General features: G+C 36.0%; 1 protein-coding gene across 1 annotated transcript in view; it reads right to left on the bottom strand.

The window, feature by feature from the left end:
* Window positions 1-5,084: 5,084 nt before the first annotated feature.
* Window positions 5,085-13,655, bottom strand: part of ift80 (intraflagellar transport 80 homolog (Chlamydomonas)) — a 70,739-nt gene continuing 62,168 nt past the window's right edge. Inside the window, exons 17-20 of the mRNA XM_021321124.2 lie at window positions 12,266-12,355; window positions 10,377-10,549; window positions 9,463-9,586; window positions 5,085-6,770 (exon numbers count right to left, since the gene is read on the bottom strand). Coding sequence (XP_021176799.2) covers window positions 6,660-6,770; window positions 9,463-9,586; window positions 10,377-10,549; window positions 12,266-12,355 — 498 coding nt within the window. The 3' untranslated portion in view covers window positions 5,085-6,659. The remainder of the gene's footprint in view (window positions 6,771-9,462; window positions 9,587-10,376; window positions 10,550-12,265; window positions 12,356-13,655) is intronic.

The following is a 13,655-nucleotide window of genomic DNA, read 5'->3' as shown; positions in this document are numbered from 1 at the left end:
CTTTTTTTTAGTTGAGGTATACAGGACAGATGTCGGATTAAAAGGTGGAAAAAATTCCAAAAGGCTTTGTTATGGTCTGATTTTTACATTGCAACTTCACAAGAGTGTGCAAACCTTTGACATCTACTGTATAATGAGCAAAAATCCTACCAGGACAACCCAAATTGTTACCATCACTGGGGAGGAGGAAGAAAAATCCCTTTGCTCAGCAGTCTGAAAGGGAGAAAGAAGATGCTTGGGTAAGCGAAAACCGTTTGAGTCCAGACTGCAGGCAGGACCTCTGCACTGGAAAACCAGGTCTAGATTTGATATGACACAAGTCAAATACTTTAGACATTTAATTAACAAGAGGTGAAAGTGGATGGAAACTAATACAGAAATCCAAAAAAAAAAGGAATACAAAAAGATTTCCCAGTTAAAGTACTGAAGATGATCATTATCATCGTCACCATTTGCTGCAGCTTTCCCATCTATCCTGGCTCATCAGAGTCAGACTCTAGCTCAGAGATATGAGGTTAAAATGCTTAAAATTGAATGCTTCAGAAATATTTATTTGTGAAAAAAAAATAGATATTTGTGAAAAATACCCCACTGGATTTAAAGCTAAATGGAGTTTTAAATAGAGTAACGACAACTCCCAATCAGGTATCGGTTATTAAATACTAGCAAGGCTCGGATGTTATTTAGATCAACTTGACTTTGACATAATCTAGTGCCAAATTGTTTCCCCAGGCCACGTAGAAACACACCAACTGCAGAGAGTCGTCTGCAGTTCAAAGATTGTATTCTCACAAAACAATTATGTCTCGTTAAACAAGATAGAGGGCTTTAAAACACTGGATATTTGCAGAAGGGGAACCAGACGTTTCGCTGCGTTTCTTTTAACAAAAAAGTAAAAATTTCATTTAATCACAAATTGGACAGTGCTGGTATATATATTTCATTTCATAACACTCATCTAACCCCCATAAAGTCAAAACTACATAGAGGCTCTGATGCATCGAGCACACTCACAAATATTTGCCTAAATGTCTCTTGGCAAGTTACAAAGAAAACACATGATTTCAAGAGCTATCATCAAGGTACTGGCATGATTCAGGCTGGGTATTTGACCCCTCTTCTCATCAAAAGTAGTTGATCTCATTTAAACTAGCTGGTTTCTTGGGATGGACTCAGCTTTTAAACAAATGGGTCAAACATTTTTATCAGGGTTTGTGTCCAGGCCATAGCAAAAGCGTAAAAGTTAGCCTTTCTACATCTATTCTAAAACCAGTTTAATATGCATTTAGGGTCATTGTCCCATTGGAACAATTAGCTGTGTTCAAGTGGCAACTTCCGAAGATAAAAACTCGGTTAGGATGTGTTCAGGAACAACCCAGAAAACACCAGAGCACAAATGGCTTCAGAACAGTGTATTAACCGACAATCAAGGCGATAGCGGCATCGTGCTGAGGGTCTGTTTAGCTAACAGTGGTTATTAAGCTTTTATCATTGTCCTGGTGAAACACCCAAATTCTGTTCAAGTAACACTGGCAGCAAAACAGACCCTCAGCAAGACGTTGCCACTACTGTGCTTATAACGGTGGGTGCAATGTTCTTAAAGTGGTTTGCACTTAAATGTTTCAGAGCAGCCTAACTAATTTTCTTCCCTCTGATGTGAAAAGTTTGGGTCACATGTGTGTTACTTGAAACAATGCAGAAGTTCCAGCAGGAAAATTATCCCAATTATAGCATTAGCATTGAAGAGTAAATAAAACAGGCCAACTATCAAGCTTCTGGAATGGCATCAACCTCAGCCACAAAAAACAAGTTAGACTATCCTTAAAAACCAGAACTGTGCCTGACAATCAGCAGATATAAACAACTTCTACAATATTTCTGACTAGACTGGTCCAATACCAGGATTACGTCAAGAGCTTGTTGACGCCCACAGTTTTTCTGCAATGTGCTTATTTATCCAACTGTAAATGTCGGTGTCCATCCATCCATTTATTTTCCAACACGCTTATCCCTATTGGGGTCGCTAGGGGTGCTGGTGCATATCTCAAGCTATGCATATATATTTGAGTCTGTTTGTATATATATATATATATATATATATATATTTGAGTCTGTTTGTATATATATATATATATATATATATATATATATATATATATATATATATATATATATATATATATAAATAAAGGTGATTTAATTCTTGTTTTAAATTTCAAATTTAAGTTTCTTGTATAACCGTTCCATCCTAAAACAGAATCGTTCAACTGTGTTTTGAAAAGTCCTAAATAAAATGTGAGCCTCGTATCCATTACATCAAATTCTCCCTGGACTTGTAGATGCATCTATACAGTACATTTAATTTACTTCTCCGGACATTCTGTTTTGCAAGTCTAACAAAGCAAACGTGGAGCTCCTCTAACCCTGCGGACACCGAACGCTGGAGTGACGGCTGTTTGCTTCTGTAACCCAACACTGCCCGACTGTGATGGCCCAGCTGATAGTGATCACTGATGGCTTTCCTTCTCTGGGCGGGAGGATGCTGACCTTAAAAGCGTTAAAACCCAGCAGTTAAATCCAACTGATCGGGTACAAGAGGTGCAATGTGTGGCTGTGTGCATGAGTGCAACTGCAAGCATAAGAAGCAAAACTGTTTTGGATCAAAGTGCATCAGCTCCGATTTCTAGGATGTTATGCTAAAGATGCTTTATCTTTTCCAGAAAGAACAACAATAACATGGTTATTTTTTCTTTTCTTCGAAGGCAGCTATCATCCATCAAAACAGCCTAATATTTTAGCATAAATAAACAGAACAAATAGGGAAAAAAATAGATCTAAGGGACAGATGTAGTACACAAATGCTAACACCAAATGTTTTTTCAGTCTGTGCCCATAATCCAGTTAGTCTATTGCTTACTGGACAAAAGAACAGAAAAGGTCAAATCAATGGAGCTTATACTCCTCATAAATTTTACATGAGATCCCAGCTGCATCTCTTGGCTATCTGTTTAGTACGTGATCCCTCTCCAGCCTCAATTCTGTTTTTCACTGAGAATTGTGTGTTGTTTGTGTGGGTTTAAAATGATAAAATACACTTCATTTATTGCTCTGATTTAAAAATCGTGAGGATCGTGTTTAGTTCTGAATTCTTGCACTGCAAAAACGTAACTAAAAATAAATCACATTTTCTTGATCTTATTGCATTTGTCCTCTATTTGAGCAGGTAAATAAGATGATCTGCCAATGAAATGAGTATTCTGATCCCTAAAATAAGATAATTAGATTTCCTGCACTCGAAATAAGAAGACGGAGATGAGTTGTTCCCATTTTAAGTGCAAAAATCTTATTCCATTCGCAGATCATCTTATTTGCATGCTTAAATCAAGGACAAATACACTAATTTTAAGAAAATTCAACTTATTTTTAGTTTTGTTTTTGCAGTGTGATTTCAAGTCAACGTTCAGATCATGGGGAGAATTTAGCTTTAAATAGTAAATCAACATTATATGGAAACAATGTTTGTAACAAATATTGCGAGTCTATAGGGAAAAAGAGAAACAAGGAACTATTTTTTTTAATTTTCCCTGTATTTTCAATGCGTGTAACTCCTCTGAATGTTAATATGTGAGAAACAAGTCTTCAATGATGAGTCCTATTATAAACATCTTTAATGGCCTGATATGTTTAATATTTAATATTGATAATGTTGGCTCTGTGTAACTGTTTTATCCGGATCAATAATTTTAAAACATCAGCAGAACACAGCTGGAAGTGCCTCCGTTTCCTGACAGGGAAAACAAAACAAACAGCCTCACTCCTTCCAAAGATTTCCCCACATCCTATAATTTTGGCTACAGAATACACAGAATTATGGATTACTCTGCTAATTTTTAAAACCATTATTGTTGTTAACGTTTATATCCAGGACATGACGGTATAGCCAAGATGCTGTTTCTACCAAGGGAATAAGATTTTTTCACATTAGGAACAAGTCATCTCAATCTTATTTCAAGTGAATACATCTAATGATCTTATTTAGGGGTAAAAATACTCATTCCATTGGCAGATCATGTTATTTACCTGCTCAAACCAAGGACAAATACACTGATTTCAAGAAAATCTTACTTACTTTTAGTTCCCCTTTTTGCAGTGTGTCGTTAAAAAATGTCCGGAAAACCAAACATTTGATCGTTTTGATCTGTTGGGCATGCCCACCACCATTTTGTGCCTGACGGTGGCATTTTATGGGCAGGGAGGGTCTAAGCCCTGAGTGGCAGCTGTTCACATGCACATACGTGCACACGCAGCTGGCCCGACTATGTAAACTAGAGATTAGAGAATATCACAGATAGATGGTGTGTGACGTCATACCATTTAGTTCTTCATAAAACAATTTTTTAAAAATAAATTTTTTAAATAATGAAATTTCGCTTATTGATCATTTAATGATATACTTTCCCATAACAACAAACATTTTGTTAGAATAGATTTTCATATCCTAAACCTAAAATATGCCAGATATATTCAGGAGCACAATTCTTTCAAAGTTTTCTGGTAAGGCTGAACTCCCAGGGATTTTCAGGGATTCCAACAGGACTATTTGGAATCTGACATCGTCAAATGTGTACATAATAACAACTGAATTTTCAAAAAAATAAATAAAAAATAAAATTATATATATATATATATATATATATATATATATATATATATATATATATATATATATATATATATATATATATATTCTTTGACCCTTTGTCAACATGTTACTGATATCTATTAGTCTGCACAATTGGGTGTTATACTGCATGCAAGGAACAAATTATATGTTTATCTGTTGAATTATTTCCACTTTTAATTAAATTTTTATAATTGATATGTAATCTATGTTTGGTTATATATATATATATATATATATATATATATATATATATATATATATATATATATACAGTTGATGGAAATTGACCAAAAGTACAAATTTAGGGTATTACTAAAGACTTTTTTGTGGTCTAAGTCCAACATTTCTAAACAACGGTTCCGACTCATCAGAAACACTTAAAATAGAAAACAAATACATATTTGATAAGTCCATATGCTTTATTAAACAATATACACATAGTGTTTCCAAAAGCAGCCTTTTAACTGTATAAATGGTCATATATAAATTTTACATGAACAAAAACTTAGTTCAGAAGATGAAACTATTTGTTTGTGCATGTCTAAACAAATCAGGTTAAATTAACAAATGAGTCAAGAATAAATCTGACACCTCACTGACTGAGCCACCATTCTTCATTCACTCAGGACAGTGTTTGCTGAGTCAGGTCTGTACACTCACTGTAGCTGCCAATCTAAACAGGAACTAAATAAAAGAAGACTGTCAGTATCAGTCCAGAAATAGGTCTATCAGTGGAGCTTCCATCATATAAGTTCCACTGACAGCCTCAAAACTTTTACTTGTGTTTTTTTAATTACATTTTAATGTCCTTCTTCTTATTTTACTAGCTGTTTTCTATTGACTGTAGCACTTTGAGATTTAATGGAAATGTAAAGTGCATTACAAATAAAATCTATTATTACTTAAGTTCACATGACAGAAAGTGTCATCTTTTTATGTCCTGGCAATTGTGGGAGACATATTGGAAACCTATATCAAGTTATAGTAAAGAAACCACAGTGATAATGGGTTTAAATATATAAAATAATAACGGTCAAAGGTAAAGTGACACCTATCTTTATTGGTACTCCTTGTAAAAGTGTATAAAATGCCTTGAAACAATTTCATCCTTTATTGCAATAGTTAAGTCTTGCTATTTACATTTCAGACAGTAAATTCAGAGGAAGGAAAAAATCTCAAGATTAAAGATTGTCATTGTTAACAAAATCGCCTTACTAGCATCCATAACAATTCCTATTACAAAAATGTTATTAAAGCCATTTTTTACCTTTTTAAGCTGGTCAGCGTGTCTAGGAGGTTTTCATTATTAACCTTTGACTTCTGGTTTCTCTGGGACATTAATATCACGTGAAACAGAAGTCCACTCTTCAAAAGGGAAAGGCAAAAGAACATACTATGCAAGTAAGACAGGTGTGTATTGACCAGTATAATTCAGAAAGATAGATACTCACCTAAACTTGCCCGTACCTACAGACAGAGCAGTAATTGAAAAAGCAACTTTAACAGTAACAAACAAGGTTGAATGAGAACCTGAGTTTAAAGTTTGGTATGAAACTGTTCCACAGCTGTTAAAGAACAACAGCAGGCAGTGACATCTTGAGGTCAACAAGTCTTAATGCCAACCGGGTGTTTATGGGAAAGCATGCCATGAAAAAGCCTTTTCTGTTCAACCATCCCAAACATAAACATGGAGAATTTGCTCAACTCTGCAGGGACCTTGCTCGAGTCCTGTCCTTTGGTCCGATGAGACTATGCTTGAGCTCTCTGGCTGCAGTCACTCCAGGTGGCCATGGTGGGAAGCACACTGTTCAACACGGAGGGGGATCAGTGATAACATGTGACATGACAGACTGGACGGGTGTGGCGCCAGACTCAGAATCAGCATCATGGTGTTCATGGAAGCTGTACCTCAGGTAAGAATGATGTGTCTGAGGTGAAGCCAAAAAAAAATTTAAAAACCTAAAAGTCCTCAACATCAATGACGTGACGCCACGCTGCTCCTCACAGTGGTGTTTGCCGCTTTCTCTCGCTCTTTGGATAACTCCATTTCAATCTTTGCCTGGATTTTTTCCCAGTCCACTTCAACCTTAAGGTGAGATAAGGAAATGAGATCAAATTAGGCAAAACTAACTAATCAGCATAGAAAGCAACACATTTATTAAAGATACAATCAAGTCAAATAAAAGAAAAACTTTATTCTTTAAAATCCAAGGTTTTCTTTGTGTTGAGCTGCTACGTTACTGATGCAGCTATGTGAGTTCATACACCGGAGGGTTTTATGTGAATTTGGAACATGGTTTAGGTTAGAATTTCCAAAGAATGGACTGATAAAGATGAAATATACGCAGAAAGTTAATTAAAACAAGTGATGCTGTGGCTTTGTATATCAGAGTTCCAACATTTTTTATTTCTAAATTTACATACTTCCATCAGTTTTCTGACATTATGGACATTTGAGTACAAAAGGTTTTCTTTCTAAGCTGTTTTTAAAGCCCTGTCAATCATTAAAAAACAGAGCTTAGGATTCAACAGCGTGGCAAAGGGCTATCACATGCCATTTTTTTGACTCAGAACAGGGGACATTTAAATCAGGTGAAATCTATAAAGTCTAGACTGGACTACTGATGACTGATTGCAGCTAACTTCAAATCACTTATAGATTCAGTTAATAAAACAAAGAATTTTAGTACTTGGTGTGGTTTGACAACCTTGCGTACAGTTTAAAACCCAGGAGAAAAAGGATCTATGTTGGTACGAAAATACTTAAATGGCTCTTTTTTTTAATGTTAGCAACTTAAAAAACAAGGAGAGGAATAAGTTTACGTTGTGTGGCAAATAAAGGATAAAAGAACATCATCTAAATATAAATCAAAGGCAAAAACTCTTTATTTCTCCAAAATTCTGATTAGTATTTGCTTTAGAACAGATTTAAGCTATATGATGTAGTGCAGGGGTGCCCAATACGTTGATGGTGATCTACTGGTCGATCGTGAAGAGGGTGTGTGTAGATCACATGACATCTAAAAGTAGGGGATAAATGTATAATCCATCTGCACTATGACATTTTTCTTGGTTGACCTTCAGGGAAGCCAATTTGGCAGGGGGTCGGCCCCCCTTGCGCATGCTCATTAAACCATGCTACTGTGTTCTGTTTCTGTAAACGTACCTAGCCTAAAATTCATTGACAACGAAATTTAAGAAAAGGTATAAAAATTAATCCCGCAGCTGGCCGGAGTAAGAAACCTAAACCACTTCCATACGGAATGGAAAGAGGATTTTGTTTCACTATGTCACTCTAAAATGCATTTGCCTCATCTGTCAGCGTGCCATTGCTATCCCAAAGAAAGGAAATGTGGTGCGCTATTTTCGGACTGCTCATAAAAACTACAAAATTTACTTTGCCCTGAAAAGCGAGCTGAGAAAGAGAAAGAAAGATGCTTTTATTTTGTCATTATACATACAAGGTACAAACAATGAAATTTCGTAGATCAGATGGAGGGTTAGGCTGAGTCGCTGCTGACATTGAGCTGAAGCTCATGGACGGCTCTGGAACTTACTAACGGATGGAAAATACCCCAACATGAGGAAATGTGCCTCCTCCCTGACTGCATTATTTGGTTCCACCTATTTATGCGAATTAGCCTTTTCCCACATGAAGATAATTAAGTCCAAATACCGCTCTACCATGACTGATGATCACCTGGAAGTGTGCTTGAGATTGGCTATCAGCAGCTACTGTTATTTAGTGCAAGTCATCAGAGTAAGGCAAGGACAAGCAATGCACAGACTTGTATTGTGCAATGTGGATTCATGTAGTTATGAAAGGCACACCGATATGTATTCAATTCAATTAAAAGATACTTTATCATAATAGGGGAATATGTAAAAAAAAAAAAAGTATGCAATACTGAATAGTCATAATAAAATAATGATAATATAGAATAGTATATTCATGTTTTGTATTTTTACTGCAGGTAGATCACTTTTAGTTGGTCATCTTAAAAGTAGCTCCCACGCTGAAAAAGTGTGGGCACCCCAATATAGGTTACATGTCTAAGCTATAACAGCTCTGACTTTAAATAAAAGTAAATAAAACCTGGAAACTTGTTTTCTATTCATAAATTGCAAACTTTTCCTGACGAAAGCCCGTCTACACTAAAATACAGTATATTCAAGAAAAAGCTGATTTTATGTTGTATTGAGTGTCCTGCCTACGAAAAATTACAGTTTTGATTTCAAAGTAGCATCATTTAATTTAAAGACAATGTGAAAACAGATTTGTTATTTATACATCTACATTTCTGTTTTAAAGGAAAGACAAACATGAAATGCAAAGGTTTTCCATACTCTTATTCAGATCAGGAAACAACCAAAAAAGAAAATGTCGCCTTCTTTAGACTGCATTAGAGGATTTCACCAGCTGCTTAGAAATTGTATTATGAATTAATGACAAATGTACTACCTCTTTAGGCTAAACTGTAATGTGTAGTAATCTAGGCATAAACAGAGACATCTGATTTCACCAACTAAAGTGTGTGACCTGAACTGATAATAATTTGTTATGTGTTTTTATTCTAGAATTTCTCAAATTTGGCCTGGATATAATTGGGATTATTAAAAAACTCATATAGCCATCTATCTGTTTAGTGAACCGAGGGCACTCTAGATTGTCCCAGCATGCAAAAAGTTATTTACTCAAAGGAAACAAGTAGTCTGTTAAAAATTCAAACCTGCTACTGAAGTTTATACAATACCACAGAGAGGCTGTCACAACATACCCCTTCAGAGTACTGCAGGAATCTCTTGTTGGTCTCCTTCCTGCCAAATTTCTGCAGGAACTTCTCCCTATAGGCGAGCACGGTGTCCACATGGGTCTTGTGTTTGACTGCCAGCTCCAGAGCCCTGGACACAAAGCAACACACAGAACGAAGAAACATGCTCAACACTAGCTGTTCAAAAACAGGCCTTCAGGTCTCCAAAAATCTAAATTTGTACTGTATCATTCAAATAGCATCCTTCAAAATAGTGTACATTAAAGGATGAATATCAAATTTTCAGATGCGTGCCTCGTGTAGACCTTCAGCACCTATTGCTATGCATAGGAAATTTTCTGTTTTCTTGATTTAAAAAAAAACATTTGACATGCTCTTTGCAGCCATTATACCCATGTCTTGATGTCCCTAAAGCCTAGATGGCTTTAATCTTTTAATATTCAATGAAAAAAAGACCGAGGTGAGGGTTTTTGGTAAATCCACTCATATGCCCAGTATATATTAGTACACAAACTATCGCAATTATTTTTCCTCGTTGATTTACTCTGAACTGACATTTAATCTCAAGAGGTTTTGTGAGATTTCCCATGTGATAACTGAAGGATCCTGAGTGAAATCTGTTGTTGTGCTTGAGATTTGACCGGACACCGCACCCTGTACGAGCAAACTTGTTATATCTACAATTTATTATCGTTATGTGTGGCGTCTCTTAGGCTTTAAAAATCGGTTGACAATTTTTAAATCTTTGCTGTGTGAACCAGGCTGAACTTCCTCCACCTCTCTGGATCCACCGTCAAATGAATCTTCAGTACATGAAGATTGGAGGCCTTGCTATGACAACTTTTGTCAAGGGCGCTCACAGTGTTATGAATTGATGTCAGAGTTCTTTAACATGAGCATTAAGAGCTGAGAAATCCTACCTGTTCCAGTTGAAGAGGTCAATGTTCACTTGTATAGCTTGGTAGATAAGACCTGCTTGGAGGAGAGTTGCTTCAGCTTCCTGGACATGACCACTGAACATCAGCATGTGGGCCAGTGATGAGTCCTTAGATGGCTGCTCTTTAATAAAGTTGATGTACTGCACCCTAGGTAACTTCACCAAGAGAAGGGGTGCATTGAAAGGGACAAAAAAGAGATATACTGTAATTACTAAAACACCTTATCTTTCTGACTTAGTTCTGTATCAGGTTTCCATCTGACATAACAATAACAAGAACTTAAGACCAAAAAAGATTTGCATTTCAGGCTGCTGGAGTGTTCAACAGTTTCTAAGCTGAGGTTTAAAATACAAGACGAAACAACAGGAGTAAGAGAGAAAAAACAGACCGGGCAATTTACTGAAAATTACATTTTAAAGCAATAAGGCTGTTCATCAGAAGTTTAGCCAAAAATAAATGAATAAATAAACAGAAATGTCAAAATCAGAGTTAGTAGTAAGTAGTCCCACAGCTGTTGTAGATAACTTCAATATTTGTTTAGAGGCACTTCATGCAATTTTCTTCACTAGGCTAGCGGGAACATCACTCCATGTGAAGAACATAACTTCTTGAAAAGCATCTATGTTCTGAGACCGATGTCTGTTTTATAAACCGCCTCCTGTTCTCCATTCTTAAAATGTTTTGAATGGATTTGAATTGATGTGGAGCCGCCTGTCAATCAATGTCTGAGGCTCGTCAGTAACTGACCAATTAGTGATCGCAATTTGTCCCAAAGTGAAACGGCCCTTGCCTACAGAAGCTGGTCCCTCTTAACCTCCGGACCGACAAGGTCCCAGGATGTTACATTACAAAATGCATTGAGGTGACAGTGATTTCGTTACAAAAAACATTGGTTGAAATTATTAAACGTTGTTAGTAGGGGGAGTACAATTCAGACATGGGGTATCCTGAACGGTTAGAGGGTGTTTATTCCTTTCCCGAAACCTAAAAGGAGTCTAGTGAAATGTAAAAGATGGATACGAGGCCGACCGCCCTCATGAACAGCTGAAGACAACATTGATCAACAGGGAACTACCACATGTTCGTCATTATGAAAGTAACAAGATTTATGTTCATAAACATTGTATGATTAATGGTTAAATTAAGGGGTAATGCTTAATTTTGGTTGTGCTATGTTTTATGTGTTCTTCTGGTTGCCAGAGTTTTTTGTTGTTAGCTATAAGCAGTTACCAGGACTTGGATTTTATACAAAGTGTTTAATATGTAAAGCAAAGTACGCACTCCTAATACAGAATTTAACCATACATTCTTACCATGGATAGCTCAAAGGCAGTATGAAAACATCTACTGCAGTCTGCAGTGAACATTTCAAGTTCTATTATATATTTTAAGTTGGGTATAAGCTTGCTATTTTAACTTGGTCTTTAACATCGGGATGTGGTTACCTTGAAATAACTTCACTGACATGATTCACAACTCGTTTAGAATTTTTTTCCCATTTTTTTGCTTTAATGTTGGTAGATTAGGCAAAAATGCCTCTGTTAACCCTGTGAGCTTCACTATCGCCGCCATTACAACGTCTTTGTTTGTCGGGGTTAGAGCTGCCTGGGGTACACTTCCGTGTGTGTGGAGCAATCTTAAAGTAGGCATGACGTCAATTGGGGATCGGGATGGTTCAAAAGATGGATGTTATTCTTCTGGAATATGTCCTTTGTCAAACAAAATGCAGCTTTGTGATCGCTGAGCAAACTCCAACATCTCCACATGTGGTTTGATACCCCTCCACAACCTGAAGCTCTACCTTTCAGGAGTATATTTCCTGTTGCAGAAAAAGAAAAAGAAATTCAACCATCTTAAACTAAGGCTCTTACCTCTTTAATAGCGGCATAGGCCATTTCTGCTGTGTTTAAGTCTCTGTTTGCCATCGCCATACCAGCAAGACATGCCCACAAATGCTGGTCCTACAGATGTAAGAGGAACAACATACTTAAGTGACTGTATAGGTTCTACTATTCATTTATATTTCATGAGCAAACACAACAGTATTTTTCCTTTATTAGGGTGTCCCTTAAAATGAAAAAAAAAAAAAAAAAAAAAAAGTTTCAAGGGGGACCTAACCAAGACCCACACCTGGTGTACAGTATACAAAAAAATCATTTAAAAACTTATACACAATTAAACCATCCAAAACAAAATAAAAACCTACAAAACTAGAGCATACAATTAGGAAATAATCAAATAATTTAAAAGTGGTTTAAGAATAGCAATCACAGTTTGTAAGCAAGAGTTTTAAATGTATTAAGGGAAATAAAGCTTTGAAGCTGTACTGCCTTTTGCAGATTATTCCAAGACTAAGATGCAGCCCAGGAAAATGTTTTTACAATAAAAGAACAATAGATACAGATAAGACCGACCCATTCTAGACATGAATTCTTAGGAGAGATAAAGATTTGTAAGTAGTTGTTAACTATACATTTGGAGAGAAAAAAGGGATATGCATTAATAAAAACAAATATTTATATTTATTGTATATGTATTTATGTTACATTCTCAATATTTTGCTTCATTTACAGTACAGTTGAAATAACATTAACAGTGCACTACCTGAAACAAATTAAAGCTCATAGACCTAAATGGGTAGTCCATTCCTCAAGTTATTATGAATAGAAAGTTAAAGCAAATGTAAGTGAATATTAACCAAAAACAAGGCGGCGGCAAAATTTTAAAATCATAGTTTATTCTAACTTTGAATATTTGTCTTTTTTATTACAAAATTATTCCTCACATCTTAGTTAAAAGGAAGCATGGTCCTGACCACAGATCCCAAACTTTTGTTTTCCTAAAAATGTTTTTTTAAATCTTGTCAAATCTAATAAGCACTAAATTTTTGGTTTCTAATTTCCGTTAGTTTTATGAAATCATGAAATTGTGCATTGCATGACTTTTAGTGTAACATCCAAGGACAAAACATCAAACGATGATAAAGATTGCAATCCACCATTGACACTTGTGCAAGTAAACAAAAGCGTCACCAGTTTATTTTTGCACAGTTGCATTAATTAAAACTAATTTCACCACCAGTTGGTCCACACTTGATCTAACTGCACCTCACAGCCCCCACCATGTGAAACCCCTCCTTCAATCAGTGTCCGCCTCTATGACAAACAGCTCTAATTGAGACCACTCCAGCAAACATACAACACTGACAGCCACTGGGTGACGTTATAAACACCATAACCCCACAATGGCTTCATGAGAAAG

The sequence above is a fragment of the Fundulus heteroclitus genome, chromosome 18 (assembly GCF_011125445.2).
Source record: "Fundulus heteroclitus isolate FHET01 chromosome 18, MU-UCD_Fhet_4.1, whole genome shotgun sequence".
NCBI lineage: Eukaryota > Metazoa > Chordata > Actinopteri > Cyprinodontiformes > Fundulidae > Fundulus > Fundulus heteroclitus.
Note: the sequence above shows the minus strand (reverse complement) of the source record. Positions and strands in the feature narration are given on the sequence as shown.